This window comes from Phaethon aethereus (assembly GCF_964289735.1).
Source record: "Phaethon aethereus genome assembly, chromosome: 20".
Classification (NCBI taxonomy): Eukaryota; Metazoa; Chordata; class Aves; order Phaethontiformes; family Phaethontidae; genus Phaethon; species Phaethon aethereus.
Genome location: NC_138596.1, coordinates 9,101,616 through 9,120,492, shown reverse-complemented (window position 1 = coordinate 9,120,492; position 18,877 = coordinate 9,101,616). Strand labels below are relative to the sequence as shown.

General features: G+C 46.1%; 1 protein-coding gene across 1 annotated transcript in view; it reads right to left on the bottom strand.

The window, feature by feature from the left end:
* The window catches only part of COL5A1 (collagen type V alpha 1 chain), a 157,149-nt gene that overhangs the window by 119,393 nt on the left and 18,879 nt on the right, over positions 1-18,877 (bottom strand). The window contains exon 2 of the mRNA XM_082008999.1: positions 77-244. Coding sequence (XP_081865125.1) covers positions 77-244 — 168 coding nt within the window. The remainder of the gene's footprint in view (positions 1-76; positions 245-18,877) is intronic.

Below are 18,877 nucleotides of genomic sequence, written 5' to 3'. Positions count from 1 at the left end.
TGCCCTGTATGTGCCTGCAGAATCTGAGAAAAGGATCAGGTATTTCCATACGACAAATAAAAAGCTGCAGACTCACCAGGATACAGCTGTTTTGTCGGTGCACTAAGCTGAGCGTCTTTTGTTACTCTATAAGCAACATCTGCTTCTTTCGAAGATCTTCTGCTTGTGCAAAACCCTGTTGTTTTTGTTATACCATCAGGTAAATTATGAAAATCTAATACCTTCAAGAGATCTGCAGGTTCAGCTGAAAAAGAAAAGGAGAAAACAAGAATTAGCAGGCAATAAGACTGGCACTTGCTCAGATACAAGTCATTATTAGCCTGCCTCACACAAATCATTCATCACAATTTTAAAAACAGATGAAATGTCTTTTCAATACATCTGCAAATACAATGTTAATACCAGCTTCAAAGCTAGGACACCATACACTGCTGGTAAGAGACATTAATTCAATGCAGGGAGGAACAGATGAGCAGCTGTCTGCACTAGGGCAGAAGGGAGAACATACTGTCTTATTAGCTATAGTAGTTATATTTTCGGGATGTCTTCACCCAATCTCCATCACCCAAACACATCCTGAAGATTAAGCATGAGACACGAAATTCATGATCCGAGAAAAAGGCTTTAAATCAAGAAGTTGCCATCATGCTGACGCAAACATTCCCATTCTTTTTTTTCCAAGTTGGTTGATCCAAAAAGTTGTTTTGAAGCAAATACCTGAGCAAGCTTCCCCAAAGGATTACACACACCATGCAAAACCACCACATATAAATTCACACCAGCTGGGATAACAGGTAAACCCAGAGCCATGCCTTGGGGCCATAAACAAGTCATGGCAGAGCAGCATCCCAGCAGTGCTTCAGGGCTCACGGGTTGGTCATGCTGCCTGCACGGTCTGTGCACAGGGTGAAGGCAGGTGACACAGGTTGCGGTACAACTCCACTGCAGGCAGTCAAGTGCCCCCTCATATAACTCAGCCCAAGCCTAGGCAAATACCATCTAATAATTCCCCTTCTTTGCTAGGTATTCCCCCCATGACACACCGGGATTTCTGCACAACCACCAGTGCGTACGAGCATGCAGCTGGACAGCCAACACATACACTTCACAGAACAGGAAAAAAATCTGCACAAGCATTTTGACTAACAACTTGAAGCAACAGGCTTCTTCCCTCAACAGCCCTCCTCAAACACATCCCATTAGGCTCATACCCTGACTGAGGCTCTCGCTGCTGCAGACATTAAATTAAATGGAGAGTGCTTGTCTCGCACCCAATGCTCCCCACACCAGCAAAGTCAGGGCTGGTTCACCTCCAGATGTTCAGGTCTTTAGAACATCGATTAAGTAATTGCAAGTGATATGTCTCATTAACTTCCCAATCTGGTCTTGCTCACATCAGGAGTGATGGTGTCTCCAAAAGGGAAATAACCAGATCTGACTTTAAACACTTAGATTATTTTTAATTTTGACTTGATACTAGGAATAAAGTGCTGTCAGAAAGACAAAACACCCAACTCAAATACCCAGCAGTGCCCAAAGCAAGCGTCTGCACACCTTCATTTAGCCTTGCCTGGACAATAAATCACAGCTGTATTCTTTTGCCACTTGATCCATTATTTTCCCCAGAGAGTGATATTACTCAGATCCTCAAGGACAGCCAACACATTGGATAGTCTGATGTTTGCAGTGATACCCAAAACTAACCCCCTGGGCTGGCTGCCCCAGCTTTCATCAGGATCTCAGGGCATCTTGCCACACTGCATGGCCATGGGTGCAAAGCTTCTTACCAGCTCACAGAGCGATCAGAAATAGCCCAACTGCATTCAGGAAGGCACATGGCATTACTACTGCTGCAAAAAAGGACACATCTCCCCAAAAGGCAGAAAAATACAGGAAAAAAATCTTGCAAGGCAAAAAATAAAAATTGGCCTCATGTGGGATCAAGCATATTACTCGAAAGACCAGAGAGAAAAAGAGAGGGAGAGGCTTTGCAAGGGATATGCCATAGGCAACTGGCTGCATCCATGGGGCAGGCCTACAGCACGCACATCAGCACTGAACACAATAAACAATCCAGCACTGAAAAAATAGCATGAACAGATCTTTTACAATACAAAAAGTTTTGGTTACCAGGAAGATCAGCCTAATATTTGCATGGAAAATTCATGTACATTGTTAGACAGTTTTTAAGTTTCCACAACCCTGAGAAGTTGGGCCCTCAATGAGAGATTACAAACATATGGCAAATCCAAGGCAACGCTGCAGATAAACCAGCTGAGAGAGTCTGGCCCTAGCAGCATACAGCTGTAATGTTTCCTCATCTCTCACTCTTGTTAGACAGTATATGTGGATGACACACATTCGTCTAAGCTGTCCTTGCCACTTAGATCTTCCTACTGCCTTTAACCATGTTTTATTTCACACAAGTATCTGCATACATACAGCCCAACCTGTGTTTAAGCAACTAAAATTACAATAAAACGCCAACTCTGCTTCCAGTTACCTCCCTGTGCTCCGAGAAAGTCAAATCAGCCAGCTCCTAAGTGACCTCCAACATTTATTTAGGGAGGAGAGAGGGAAAAGGCAAAGGCAAGGGGGAGGGGATGTGAATTCCAGACTCCTGACATCAGCCCGGTCCCCACACCGGGTGTGGGGGATTTGAGCCTTGCTCACAGCATTGCACAGAAGCCATCCCATGGTGAGTGGCCACAGCAGGGCCCAGATGTTTGCAGGAACAGGAACATCTGCAGAAGAATCCATCATCCAAAAGGCCAGTTGCTGTTGTGACGAAAACTGCGCGGACATATCTCCTTCAGCAAGGGAGCCCCAGCACACACTAGAGCCAGTTGTGGTCATCTTGTAGGAAAGCATGTGGTGCTGGACAGTTTAAATGCTGCTTGTTGTCATGATCTTATAGCTAAAATTGTGCAGCATATTGAGAGGAAGGAACTGCAACATGAAAACAAGATTTCACCAGCTCTATACATGAACAGAATGATGCCACTTGCAAGCTGTTTAGCAAGTGTTTGCCAAAAGCTCCCGCAGCAGCTAAAGCAAGGTGACAGGCATTCAACAGGGCTGGAGCTCCTCCAGAAGCCAGCAGCCATGAGCAGGTAGCACTCTAGCCCCAGCTCGAAGCCCTCTGAGCAACCCCCACCCATCAGTGCCCTGTGCAGCACTTCTCACTTGTAAGGGACGATTCAAGTATCTGCCTGCCTCCCCGTGCTGCTGTGAGCCTCCAAACACAACATGCAATCCATCTTCGTTTGGAAAGAACATATCTGTACCTCCACACTTGTGATGGATTCGGTCAAAGTGAGATAAAGTAGAATGAGTCTGGGTATTGCACAAAAACTGCAAACCATGCAGGTAACCAGCAGGAGAGGAAATAACCTCTGTTCACAGATGTCCATGAGTCTCTCTCCTCTGCTTTCTCCTGGAAACCAAAGGAGAGGTGAAGAGCCAGCTGAAGCCCTATAGACCACTCATGTCGCACTTCATCGCTAAGAGCATTGGTTTGAGCAGGACTTCAGCAGCATGAAAGTCTCCAGCTCGTTCAGGAAAGATGAGCTTCACACAGGAGCAGCTCTTATTCCTGCCCAGCTAATCAGTTTGTTTATTTTCCCTTGATTTTTCAGCCAAGTCCGAACTCAGCAATCTCTTCTTAGGAGCTATGAGCACATCATGCACAGAAGGACAGAGACCAGACTGACCAAAACCAGCCGCTTACAGGGTATTTCTTACAAGCTTGTGCTGGGCTTGGCCTTCATCTGAGACCTGAATTAGCTGTTACTTTATGAAAGCTTTTTTTCCTTGCTACTTTATGAATAACATTACTATGCAGCATTACACACAGGATCATTCTTTCGCTCAAGATGCACAGGGCTCCCCAAACAGACTGGCAGCTCCATCCCTGCTGTGCCGGAAGGTGGCAATATATCTGGCACAGAGGCAAACCCCAAATAGCCAAAATTAGACCACAATCAGACCAAAGGGCTGCCCCAAAAGCCTGCACTCAGCAGCGTGTAGAGCCCTTGAACGAGACCAAAAAGGAGCATTACTCTCCCATCTTAACACAGCAGAGATGAATATGACTCACTGATGAGCCAAGAGTGGCAAAAGGAGGAATTAAATCCCTAATTCCTCCATGTCTTACCACAGCTTTAACCACAAGATCAATCTGTGTTAATCTGATTCCCAATTAAATAATTACTTGTTAAAACCTGAAATAGGCACCTAGCACTAAGTTTATAACTCTACCCCCCAGCCTGCAATAGCCAACAGCAACTTCCTTACACATCAATACAAAGCAAGTCAAGCGGCATTCATTGAAATAAGCTCCCTGGCTTTGGGCTGGGCACAAGCACCAGCCAAAAAAGGGTCAGTGTGGTCATGCCCTGCCACCCACAACTGCAGCCAAACCGCCTGCTCGGACTCAGCTGTGGGATGCAGGAGCAGAAATATCCCCAAGGAACTCAAAAGGAAACCAGAGCATCATTAACATCTGAAGATTAATATTACAGCACACTGAACACCCCTGACTGTGGGCAAAGCCCATTTCCAACATGACTGGGCTGTTCATCCTCACCTTTCCTTCCTTCCTGACTGTCCTTTAAATTAAATTTTAAGAGGAATAGAGGCCTTAAGCCCTGCTGATCCTTCAGGACATGTGCAATAATAAACAAGTTGGTTTTTTTTAGATGCCATTACACTTGCTAGTCACAGAGCAGAGTAGACAGCCAGCCCTTGCTTAGCAACTGCAGTGAAGGTCAGTTAAAGATGTTTTCTGTGTACCATCTACCACACAACCATTATGCAAAGGTTAAACATTTCAGTTTCTCCATCAAGCTTGATATCAAGCCCGGACCCTCCTAATTTTATCTTCCCCGGCCAAGGCATTTTGCTTGGCTTTCGTCAGGGTAGTTCTGTCCTCACTTCACTCCTGCAAGGACTAACGGGTGTCAGCCCAGAGAGGGCACATGCCACCAGTTCCCAGCTCCTCTCATTTCATCACCCCCTTGACTGCTCTCCAGCTTTATGTTCTTAAAAGCAAAATGGATCAGCAGGAAAATTAGACATTCTCCCCTCCAAAAAAAAAACCCAAGAACCTAACAGAAATGGTGCTATTGAAATTCAGTGTAAGATGGACCTGTAGCTTTTGTAGACCACACTGAAAAGTCCAGCATATACAGCATTAGCCAGAAGTCATTAGTCTAAGCCATATTTATTGCTTGTAATAATAATTTTTAACACCTGAAGCAAAGCTCTTGAATGGGCCCCAAAGCACTTCAGCAAGCATCAGGATATGCAAGTTGTTTATGTTACTTGTGGGTATCTGCCTTTCCAGTGTCCAAAAAATTAGCAAATTACAAATAACAAACCTTGAAACAACTCTCTCCCCCATCATTTGTCAAGGTCTTTAAATCCTTATGCCCAAGGAAATACACAATTTTTAAACTTGCCACCAAGTTGAAGACTGAAGCTATTGTAGCCTTGCAGTGCTGGCGACATTCTCCATGGCCTCCCTGCTGTACACAGTGGCAAGTGGAGGCAGTTCCTCTCCCTGGCCACCCTGCGCAGCCCATCAGGGTGAACTGAGCAGCATCAACATGCACAAGTTGAAAGGCAAAGCCAAGCATTCAAGAGTACAGTCCCAATCCCAGTAAATTATAAAGTTTAAATATATTTATTTTCCCAACTTTGTACAACAGGTTTTATAAATCTGCTGTTAAAGTCCAATTATGCATAAGAAATTTTATAAAACTGTTCTGAAAGTTGCCTTCCAATTTTCCAGTGTGATCTTCAAGCCTTTCCAGTGCTCATTTGGGAAGATTGCTTAGTTTAAAAAAAAAATCACGTGACTCCAGGAGCAGAGACTTTCAGGAAAAGCAAGACAGACAACCCCACTAGGCACCACAAGACTCCTCACAAACCCCAGCAAGCTGGCAATGCCGCAACACTGCTTTACCTCAACTGCAAGTTTAATAGCACATACTTAGTACAAGGATAACGAGGATTCAAAGGCAATCCAGACTCTCCAAGCCACCCACCAGCCCACAGTGCCAGGTGCCCAAGCAGAGCTGGGTACACAGCACGGGACTGGAAGGAGCAGAAATGCCATTTCTGTAGCATGGAGAGCACATCTGGAAAACCTTCCCCAACTCTTAATGGCTCTGTTGCATCCGATTGCTAGTGAACGGCTCTAGGGCTTGACATCCCTGGGGATCAAAGCCAACCCTTTGAGAACATTTGCACTAATGAGAACAGCAGATGAGTTCCCACACCATGTCCAGCCTGTTCCTTCCTCTGAGGGCCTGGAAAGACCATGCATTCCCAGTCAACAAATAAACTATGTCTCCAATCGGGCCAGTGTCCTCATTGCCTTGCTGTACCCACAGCAGTTTGCATACTCCAGGTGAGTTAGCACCTAGATCTACCTCTTCCTCTTCACAGACCTCAAATACATTTTCCAGTGGAACTGCAGAGGATGCTGTAGCAAAAATTGGTGTATTGCTGAAAACAGATTTGCTTTTCTAACTACCTTTTGTACATGCCCCAAAATGCACCAAAAAGGTCAGGAGGCCCCCAAAGATCTCAACGGATCAGAAGCTGAAAAGGTTTTAGCAGAGCAGTTTAATCAACCAAAGCTGCACACACACCACTAGCAGTGCCCACTGCAACACGCTGTTCATGAGACAAGAAAGCTGCACTGCCACACAGCAGCTGTGTTCCAGCTGTGTCCAAAATTGGGCTTAAGAGATCAAAGCTTTCACTACCACTGCCATCTTAAGGTACAGCTGTAGCTTATTCAGTCTTACTGGACAACATCAAGCATGCCTTCAGTATCATCACTGAACACATTCCTAGAACTTAGAGTCAAGAAAATCCCCTTTCTTCAACTTTTTGCCTTACAATACCCTTCAAAGTGGAAAAAATTCCTCATCAGCATCCCAAGACACACATTTATTGTACACAGCTGATCTGTTAACACAATACCTGAGACATTTAGGTGTCTGGAGAAGGGGTCACCATGCTGTAGCAGTGGAGAACCATTCTTCTATATTCAGTTTCATAACAGCTAAAGGGCATCCAAAGACCTTCAGGACTTAATGACACAGCACAGTCATACTGTAGTTTATGTGCAATTATTGCCAAAGATTTGAGGTCATAAGGTGAAGAATGAATAAGCATTTTTGTTCCCAGCTCATTCCAGGTGCCCTCTACAACTTTCTTATTTAATCCATAACCCACCAGTCTGGGTATTTGTATCCAAGTGTCACATCATCAGTGAAGCAGGTTTATCAGGAAGCAAAGCCTTCCTACATGAAAAAGCAATATAAAACAAACTTGACATCTTATCCCACAGCAAGTAATGACAGTAAAGTGAATAAGGATTATTTCAAGAGTAGCATCTCCTTGAAAAGTATCTCATGACCCATAGAAAGGTAGAAAGAATAATTTTCACAGGAAAAGTGAAGCAGCACACTGCAGTTAACCTGCCCACAATTAACCAACCAGCTTAACTTGCTTTCTCCTGCACATAGACCTCTAACAGCATCCAGGCCAGCTGGAGCAGCTCTGTCATGCCCACCCTGCTGTCCCGACTCCTCAGGGTCAAAGTGAGCAACTGGCCCCACGTGTCCTGGCCCTCCACTCCAGCCCCATGGCTACGCATGGAAGCGCCGTGCTCAGACACCTGCAAGAGCTTTCCTGGATCACCCTGCCTCCTCAACTACCCATCTCACTTTAGACTTTAACCAGAAGGATAGCTACATACATTTCAAAGCCAAAGGGGATCACTGAACTGATGCAAAACATTGAATATAATTCAAGTTACTCATTAGGTGAAGAACAGGGAATTTATCTTTCTGATGTAAAGGCAATAGATAACAAGAGTTGGACCCTGGTATCAACTACACCAAGGTAAATTTGGAGATCTGACTAAGAGTTGCCCCAGGTTTCCACCACCATCTCCAAGAGCAAAAATACAACCCCAAGCATGGAGCTGACCCAGCTCCTGTACCCAGCTGGGTAAAGGAGCCTTGGCAGAGCCAGTTAGTGCCAGGTAACTCAGTAGATGTAAGGCAGATCTAAAATTCCCAGCTTTAACGAAGCACAGTCCACTTATGCCACCAGAGAGCCTACTCAACATTCCCATCTCGCGTTTTTGTCATCTTTAAGCCAGAAAATCACCAGCATCTGTGTTGCAAGAAGGCTACAAGGGATCTAATTTTACAAAGCACTTTCAGGTATGACAAGTATGAGGTTATTACCACGTTTTCCCCACTTCATATCAGCATATCCTGCACGAACACTAAGCAGAGCACCACCCTCTCTCCCTGCATTACCTTCTCAGACAGGAAAGGAGGATTCTGCAGGGCTGCCTGAATGCCTAGTAAAACCCATTCCTGGGAAGAAGCAGAGGCGAGGCTATTGCACATTTTTAAGAGAAAAGGTGATTTCCAACAGAAACCCAAAAAGCCCCTGAGCAATGAGAGGTCAGACCAGGGCGCACCCGCACAGCGGCACCGCAGCGATCGGGGACGAGAAGGGCCAGCTGTGACCCAGCAGCAGCACCACGCTTTGATCCCGACCCAGGAAATCCAGCCAAGGTCGGCGTCCCTCCAGGAGGGAGCCAAGCATCCGCACCAACGGAGCCGCTGTCAGGGCACCATGCTGGGTGCTCTGCTGCCCTGCGTGAAAACCAGCAAGGGGAAACACACCAAACAGACCCTTTCCCTTCTATCATTACCGGCCTTGGATTCTTTAAATACTTCTCCAAAATGGTTTATTCTTAGTGCTAAATAAACACTCGATTATTTCCTTTGGAGGACTAAACTCCAACCAGCAAGGCAGAGCGTGCCAGGAGAAGGGTGCCCCTTTCATTGCGTTTGGGGTTTCTCGCTCCCCAGCCAGCAGCCCAGGGGTTGAAATGGATTTATACTAGAAATTAAATACCAGTGCTCCTGTGCTGAGATCCATGAGACAGCCAGACCAGATGAGAACTGGAAGCTGCTTCACTTAGCAATATATTTTTATGGAGCCTGGAGTCTCCAGGTCATGCCTGTGGGCTTTCAACAATTTCTACTCCTTATCTAAACACTTTTCACCACCGTCAACATCCTACCTGCAGCCCTTGGATAACCGACTAAAACAAGATAGCAGAGGCTAAGACGAAATATAGACAAAAATAAGAATATAAAGCTCCAGCTGACATTGCTCAAGCATCCTTTGGATGGACTTAATACAGCCCCTTGAATGCTTCAGCATCCCAGCAGCCCAATAAAACAAAGAGGAAAGGCATTTTGAGAAGAATCAAGGCATCTTAACTGCAGGATTGAAGATATAAAAGCTCGTTCCCTAGGAAGGGGCATAATAGAGCGAGAAAAGGCCAGCTATAAAAGGGGTCAGATACTCATCTGGTGCACATCAGCTCCGTTCCAATAGCTGCAACGGAGCTGTGTCAACTCACATTGCTCTAGATAGCTGAATATTTCACCAATGACTCATGTCATCCCCTTATGGGGTTTTTTAAAAGGCCCAAGTAGTCCCAACTGTGAACAAAGGGAACCATTATGCAGAGTCAGATTCGAAAGATCGTATGCATAATCCCAAAAGGGAAAGAAAGAAACCCAGAACTGATACTGGAGCAGCTCTGCAAGACTACATTAAACTCAAAGAATCAAATAATCTTTGTTCCTTTGAGTGTAAATTTTTTTTTGAAATAATCCATCATTTGGGTTTCTAACAAAGCAGTGGTGTTAGCAGCTAACAGCAAAGAGCAGGCCTTTCCTCCACAGAATACAATTAAAGCATGCAAAAAAATTTCTGCTGCAAATGCCATGCAAAACTTAAAGACGCAATGCACAGAAAACAGGCAAACATTTAGGGCTTTGGGGAAAATCCCAGCCCCATTCAAGAGCAGCAAATATCCCATTCATTTTGATGAACTGAGGATTTTGGGTTCTCCCCTGGTAGAGAAAAAAATGATACAAGGCTGGCTCCATGAGCATGGGGATTGCCTGGTGGAGGAAAAAGGTGCCAAAAGGGCCAGGGAGGGGGGCAGACTCTCTCCCGACATCAGAGCAGCTCTGGCCAGGGCGGTTTCTGCCCCATGCCAGCACGGGAGCCCGGGCACGTGTCTCCGCAGGCCAGAGAACGGCCAAGTGACACATCCATCCCTCCCCAGGAAGCTGGGACCAGCCCACCGCCGCACATGGAGAGCCCCCCCGGGGGTCCTGCCCCTTTCAAGGAGCTGCAGACCCCATTCCTACAATTCCTGGGAAAAGGCAATGAACAAAATCCAGAGCACAGGGAAAAGGCAGCCGTGAGGTCCCCAGAAGGGCAGGTCTGAGGGTGCAAAGCCAACATGCCGTCCCTCTCCCTGCTCATGGGCAGCCTGCCCCATCCCTGCAAGGAGCAGTGGGATTTGCACAGGGTTTCAGCAGTTGTCCCCAAGAAGGGGACCACCACAGCATGACTTCTTCCTTCCACCCCGCTTCCCTGCTGAAGCGGACCATCCCATCCACTCAAGAGAAGAGCACAAAACCTTTTAAGGCAGAGCCCAAGCCGAGCCCAAGCCAAGCCCTGCCAAAGCCCCAGCCCACACCAGCCTTCGGCACCACTGTTCAGCATCCAAGGAGTTTTTATGGGCTCGTCCTGACAGCAGGGTCAAAAGAATTAGGTGAATCACCAGCTTTGCAGTCACCGTCTGCTCACACACCCGGGCTGCCGCAGAGATGCCTTGCATACCACTCTGCCCACGGCCCCGCACTGCCCCGGTCCCAGCCAGCCCCGCTCCCCAGCTACAGCCGGGATCCAGGGGGGAAGCTTTCCAATCCCCCACCAGTTGAATCAAGTATTTCTGGGTCACCGTAACATTTTGGGGAAGTTTTCCAGCAGAAGTTTGATTACTGGCAGGAGTCTTGCCCTTTAAGCAAGAACTCAGGGTGAACGGAGTCTAAAACTTTTGGAGTTAAACTCACATGCTCAGCAGATCTGCAAAAGGAAACTGTGACAGAGCATGACTCCATCTTCCAAATGATTAACTGAGACATCTTAAAGACAGCCCAGTTTTAGGAGCAATTTCTGAAAGCCAGCCATAAAGGGATGCAAGTTATGTGCAAGTGAACAGGCACTCTCCTCTCCTTCCCTCCCACCGCAAGTCTCCGGTCCCTTTATTCAAAAAACCTCACTTTAAAATCTTCGCAAGGCCCCTGGATTGCCTCAGCCCCCCCAAGGGAGCACATGGATACGTACCAGCAAGAGATGGGAATCGCATCCAAAGAGTCTGTCATTCTTCCAAACAAAACCTTGGCACAGCCTTTGGGAAAGCAGCTCTGCAGGTATTGCATTGCTGTTTTCCATGTTGAGATGGGGGGCAGAAAAAACCCTCTGATGTGAGAATTGTCACCCCACTATGACACTTCATACTTCTCTTCAGGAGGTGATGGACCATCTAGTGTCTCCAGAGACATCTGACCACACGGCCCAGCTTGGTGACAGAGAGGACTTAATGTCCACAGGCAGCATCTCTTCCACACTGAGCCACCCTGACGAGGCAGAGCTCACAGCTCCCACCCAGGACCATGTGTGCAGAGCGCTTCAGGTACTGCAGACATGTCAGCGTCGCTTGGGGACCTCCAAGCCATGCTCCACCATGACCATGTTGCACAGTCAAGGCAACCCAACTGAACTCCAGGCTTCACTTCAGGCTAATGACAGCTTTAAGCAAAATGTTATTTACTGCTTCCATAAGTGATCGTTATTTTCCAGCTGGGCATTACAGGATACCCACTGCCTTTCCCAGTTTCACTGCACTGCCACGGGATTCCTACCTAATCCAGCTGCAGCCAACACAGGGGCTCCTGCAGCTCAAGCAGGTGCATTTGAAGCAGGAGGGGAAGGACAGTTCAACCTCTTGCCTTTGCTCGAAGGACTGCCATGTGTTTCCAGATGATCTGGCACTTAGCATTTGCATTTTCAAAGTACTTTGTAATGATCAACCACTTAATGCTCTTTGCAAGATTTAATTAGGGGCTGATCTTGCAGTACATTAAAGTCAGAGGTTTTGCAACCAGTTTTAATGGGGTACAGAATAGTTACTCCTGCAAGGAAGAAAGGAGCTGGCATATTATTTCCTATGTCTGGAAGATGAGTAAGACCTGACATAACAGCTTCTTTGTCAGAGCAAGCATGAGTATCCTCCCTGAGCTGCTGCTGCAGCCAGCTGCAAGGCACTGCCAGGGCCACCATCTGCTCCAGCCTGCTGCTCCTAGACGCTGCAGCACATCACAGAAGGCACCTTTCTTCCTTTTGATATTCAAAGCTACTTATCATTGAATCAAGAACAAGGGCATCACCCTTCGATGAAACCAGGGCAGTGTGGATCAAGGTAGTGGCATCCTCCACATGACCTCTCTCAAAACCTCCCAAACAAAGACCTTCCAGAAAGAGAAACAAAATTCAAATAGCTGAACTGTGGTTTTCCTGCAAAAGCAATGCAGGGGTCATTTTATGTGTGCGACCATCTCATTGCATCCTAGGGATGTCACCGAGAACTCGGGCGTGGGACTGGAATGGCATCTAGCAGGCTGGAGCGATCATATGCAGACATACCATCGTGCCCTACTCCAAGAAGCTCCACAGCCCATCTACACTGGATGCTTACAAGTGCCCAACAGCCTATATACATGTCAGGGCAGTTTAGGAGCAGAACAAGCCAGTCAGGGCTTCTCCTCCTCCTCCCCCCATACTAGTGGCTGGAAGCACAGCTGAACACACTAGGATGCACGTAAGGCAGCCTACATCCACACAGGATGCCCGATACCACGTCTCTTGACACTTCATGGTTAGGAAAAAAGGGTTCATCAGGCCACTTTCTAAATGGAAGTCTGTGCTGAGGGAGACAGGACCATCCTCAAGTGCAGCGTGAAGGGTTATGCTCCCTCTCAGCATCTGCCAGCAGTACTCGGGGAAAATGGGAGATGCTGAGGTACCATTCGAGCAGGCGGTCCAGCAGCCATAGCTGGAGCTGCTGTGGTGCAAGGACACAGGAGACAAGAGGTACCGAAGGACAGACAGCACCTTCTATCAGCTACACCAGCACAGTCTGGAAAGACCAGCCAAAAATGGACAAGCTTTAGGGGAACATTAGCCATTCTGGAATAATACCCTCTCCACAGCCTTCCTGTAGCCATGCCCAGCCCTTTAACTTCTGTTGTGGTGCTGCAAGTGGATTGCCCGACCACAAGCTTAAACACATTAACACAAGCACCTGCATAATTACAATCATTTCCACCACAGTAAACATTGCAGCTACAGTCAGGCTGGCAATCAGCATCACATGGTTGGCACATCACATCAGCCACTTAAACAGGAACAAAACCACAGAGGAGTTTACTGCAGGACACTACCCCACACCCATACAGGTAGCCCAGCTGGGATGCTTCCAGAATACAGTCATTTAGGAGCTCAAGACTCATTTTCATGCACTGTGGGGTTTTTAGTTGTCCATAAAGTTAATGGGAGCAAGCATAAGTAATGTTTATTTTTAAATATTTCATTGCATGGTTTTAAAAAAAGCCCAATGCCAAATTACTTCCAGCACTACTGTATGTTTGAATACTTTGACACAGGGAAAGAAATGCAAAACCAATTCTTCCTCTCAGATGTTTAAATCGATGAACTCTTAGCATTTACTTTATACATATATCTGATTTTCCTCATCAGAAATGTAGCCAGAAGGCAAGTTTCAAGTTAATATCTGCTTGACTTCATGAAGTGTTTCTGAAGCTTGTTTTCCAAAATTTTCTCAGGAGCATTAGTTCCTTTGGGAGTTTATATAGCCTACATCTGCACAACACAGGTGCTGCTTTCAAGGCAAGAAGAGCAGGAAGAAGATGCAGGCCTGAATTAACCACCCACAACCATGAGTTTCATCAGTTCTCAACAAACACCACAAAGCAACTGAAGAGCTGTGATGCCCTCAAAACAAGTCTGCAACCTGGGAGAAAGTCACTAAAGTTACTAGTTCCTAAAGATTTTCTCCGCTCTAATCCATATTTATTCAACAGATCTTATTCCTGATCAGGTGCTTAAATGGATTTCTTTAACATCACCAGGGAATTAACATTATTTTACTTTAGGCCAATTCAGTTTTTGTGGACCAGCTAGAATTATATATAATCTGTTGATGTCCAAACATGCAGAAGATGCTCATCCAAATACAACACTCCAGCTCCCATTCCTTTCTGATTTCCAGTCCCATTACAAATAAAACACAAGTACATGGTGTATTTCCCTACTGCCCAAATTAAGAAACAGCACATGATGAGGTTTTGCATTAAAAGCACAGGATTCCTCCCCACCCACCCACCACCCCTGGTCTGGGCAGCACCAAATGGTGGAAGGGGGTTTGCTACCGTTACACTGAGCACATCAACGGCATTAGGGTAATATCAAGAAACTTATGTTCAGCCTTGACTGACCTTTGTGATCTCTGACCCGTGGTCATTAGGGGAGAAAGCCAACCCACTAACCGCCCTCAGAGCAGTATCTCTATCTGGATAGCTATCAGGAGCCTAATAGGAACTTAATTACCCAGCACCAGCCTCCTTCTCCCTGCACCATCCTACCTGTGGTGGGAGACAAACCCTCCCAGAGCCAAAGCCACCATCAGAAACCATCTCACTACTGTTTGAGGAACTGATTTAAAGGAGATGATGGATTTTTGCTCCTCTTGTACCAGTATTCCTAGAAGATCATAGCTTTGCCTGCTCGAAACCCACAGCTGCCACTATGGTCTTTTGCAGCAGTGACCAAGTCACACAGGGGCAAGAACTGATTTTAGAAAATTTGGGTGAGAGCTGCATGATCATTTTTCCCCTCCGTCAGATATTTTCTATTAAGCTGGTTACAGTGTGATTTGTACAGTGACTGTTCTTGGAAATATCTGCTGCACTTGGTAGCTGAAATGTCATTTCAGGTCTTCCATTATACATGAAGGAGAATTCAAACCCAAAGATAGTATCTAAATTGAAATATGCTACTATAAAAGCTAACAAGAAATAGCCAAGATACCCATCCAAAAAGCTTTCCCAGGACTCAAACTAACACTAGCCCAGACAAATATTTACATAATTATTCACATGGGTTTGTTTTAAATAAAGAGCCTTTTATTATTATTACTTTGGCATCAACCATCTAATTAGAGGCCAATGACAGTTATAAAAATCACTGAGTTTTCCTTGTCAGTGCTGCCGGGAGAAGCAGTGCTTGAGTGATGGGCAGCACCAGCGCGGTCACTGCCCTCCTGCTCACCTGGGGGAATCCGGAGGAGGCTCTCAGGAAAGGGACCATGTCCCTGCAGACGGGAGGGGATGGAGGAGGGATGGCTACTGCCTCTGGCAGACTGCGTGCTGCAGAAATGGAAAACTGATGGGCAATGGGTAAGGGGTCTCCTGACAGAAGTGCCCACTCATACTTGGTTCTCAGCTCTAACACCAGTATTGTGCTATGACACTGGACTAGCACTTTGATGTTAACAAAGAAATCCATTTAACCACCTGATCAGGAATAAGATCTGCTGAATAAATATGGATTAGAGCAGAGACAATCCTTAGGAACTAGTAACTTAAGTGGTGACTTTTTCCCAGTTTGCAGACTTGCCTTGAGGGCACCACAGCCCTTTAGTTGCTTTGTGGTGTTTGAGAACTGATAAAACTCATGGTTGTGGGTGGTTAATTCAGGCCTGCGTTACATGTTAGCTTTCGGGACTAGCCTTTCCCCAAAGGCATGCAGGCTGCCCAGCAAAGCCGACCTCAATTCTGAAGTCCTACTGTAGCACACAAACAACATGGCTAAAAGTAACCCACTTAACATAGGAAGATCAAGATCAGTGTATCCTAAGGTACTTGCGATGGTCTTTACCGAAACTAAAAATGTGCACAATCCAGTTTTAAGGTGAGGTTTCAAGTTTACTGATGAAGTGGAAGATAAGAAAAACCATTCCTGGCTTGCAGTAGGAAACAACCAAGAGATTTGTTCTGAGTCGCTTCCATGCACACTTCCAGATCACACCACTGGAGATCCCTGGGGCTCCCTGCACACACATACAGGCTCCTCTCAGTCCCATTATTAAAATTGCCTCTTTCCAATACTGGAAAGGAAGCAAAATGGCGACACCCCTGCTCCCCAGGTGCCTCCAAGGACCTTGCTTCAACAGGGAGCACAGCAGAGGCAGAAGAGCCGGTAACACCAGAGCACAAGCTGCAAGAGCAATGGATCTGCTGGTCTGTAGCCCATCTCAAGCCAGGACACTTTTCCTTCTGGGCATTCTTCCAGCTGTGCTTTGTGCAATAGCTGTGAAAGGTCCCCAAACCAGGTCCTTCAGGACTTCTCTACATGGTCCTTTTTCCCTATGGCCTGGCTCAGGCACTCTGCTCTCAACTTCACCGATCTGAGCCAATAGTGAAGTTCAGCACCTAAATCCCTTCACACTCCTGAGTACTCTTGAAAGGACCTTCCCCTACTGACTTGTTTCAATGAGTCCCTGCAATTCCAGCCTCCAAGCACTACCACTGCTCCAGCTGCTGTTTCCTAAATCCCTTCCAACTTTGCCAAATCTTCCAGGAAAGGAGATAAGACAATATTCCCATCACAGACTTGCTCACAGCATGCAGGGAGGGACCAGTGACCTTGCTTTCTCCTGTGCATGACCTTCACTGCACATGTAGCTCAGAGGTTTGAATGTCCATCTCACCTCCACCCACATCATGCCACTAGCCAGTATCTAGCAATGGGCAGCTGAAGCGCATAAGCACTCGCTGAATGTCTTTTTCCATCTCTCCTCAGTTTTATTGTGCTCCTGAGGCCTTTTGAGCTGGGATTCAAGTCACTGAAAGCAAGACAATCCATCAGAGCATGGCTGAGAAAGAATAGAAATGAAGCTATCTGGGGCCATAAAACTAAGCTGGAAGAGTAAGAAAAATTTCTCACCCCTCCTATTGATCTTTCTACGCCCAGGACAGATATGAAGACAGGAAAGACCTCAAAGCCAGAAAATGCTGTCTTCAGAAGCTGCTACCTTCACAATGAGGGGATGCTGGCTCAAACACAAGTCTCTGTACAAGAAGTTCTTGGGGAGCCTGATGGAAAGGCGACCCTCTGCATTTGCAAGAGCTTGACTTGCTGCAAGCCCATTTAACTCAAGCAAGAAAGGAATTAGTGCTCCCTCCTAGTAAAAAGGTAGATAGTAAATATTGGGTAACCTTCTCACAAACCAGTCCCAAAGCAACAATGAAAAAATACAAAAATATATTTTCCTCTAACTCATTACTTTCCAGCTAATGAATGGAAGCAACCAAAGATTTCCTCATGCAATATTCAGCTAGCGTGGTGACCGGTGCTGCATTTCTTCCTGCAGATAAGAGGGCTTTGTATTTCAGTAGCTTTATCTCCAGAACATCTTTTCTCAGGCTGTAATAAAAAAATACAAAACAAAAAAATATACAACCTTGCTTTGCCTCATCATCTCAGAGCGGTCAATTCCAGTCTCAAGCTTATTTTCACTTGCCTGGAACTGGTTCATGGCATGACCTCTTCATCACACTTGGAGGTTTAAAATGCTCAATCAACTTTGATCAGTCAGGCCTATATTTGCAGACTGCTATAATGATGCTTTTCATATCCTGATACATATATACTCCAAGTGCTTTCAGGAAATTATACTTCTGGCTTCTTAACTGCAAGCAGCTAACTTGGGTGACATAGGAGCTTAGCAGACAGGCGAGGTGCTTGGCACTGCTGTGGGGTCAGCACCACCACGGGCAAAGACGGCCGGACCCTGGCAGCAGCAGGACACCGAGCCCTTCAAACCACCACTGCTCCTGACAGGCAGCTGGGCAAATTCCCATTCTCAGGCAGGAAAAAAAGCAAAGCACCAAATAGGGCAACATGAAGGGCGGCACGTGCATGCTTTTGGCAAAGGGAACCAGTGGGATTACTGTCTTTCATCCTTCTGCAGGGCAACTTGGGCCCCCCTTTGCACATTCAGCAGCCCTTCCCACCACATTTTATTTTCTCTGCTTTTTTCAGTCATGGTTAGTGGGCAGGAGAAGGAAGCCCAGCAAGATATTTTCCCACTTCAATGCAGGTCTCCCCCTCCCGTGTTGCCAGTGAACTTGCTCTTCAGATCATAGTTCAGGTAGTACATAAACCTAAGAGCATGAATTTTCAGGAAACTAGCAGTATAAGAATAAAGACTGCATAGGGACTCGGTGTAAAGGGTGATTATTCACCCAAATCTGAGCTATTTCAGAGCTCCACCAGGGGTCAGATACAACAGCAAATGTGAAAAAAGTCTTGGTGCCACTTTAAAGAAAGATCAAAGATGAAGAACACCGAGTCTCACTGCCAACAGTAGTGAAATGCAATTTTAGCCCCAAATACAGAGTTTTCCTTGCATTTCAGACCAAAACCCAACAGTGAATTAAAGAGATGCTGAAAGATTCACTTTACCATAGAGCCACTACTCCTGATGTCCCCCAACAGAAAATGGTGCCAAATGCGGACAGGAACTCAATTTTATCAAGGAACAAGCGCTTCTCAAATTGTTCTGAGTTTCCAGGACAGACAACTACACAGATCTGCACTTCAGTGGCTTTAAATGGAGTATAAGAGCAATACATTGTTCTGCTGGCCACTAAAAGCTAGGCTTTCTTGGGTTTTGTTTTGATTTTTGCTAACACTGAAGAACCAGTTTCCTATCAGCCAACTGAATTCTCTAAAGGGAAGTAAATTGCAGCTTTGTAAATAAAACTGCTTAGCAGAGCTGAGGTTGCCTGCAGAAGCCTAGCACAGCCATATGCTCCCCACA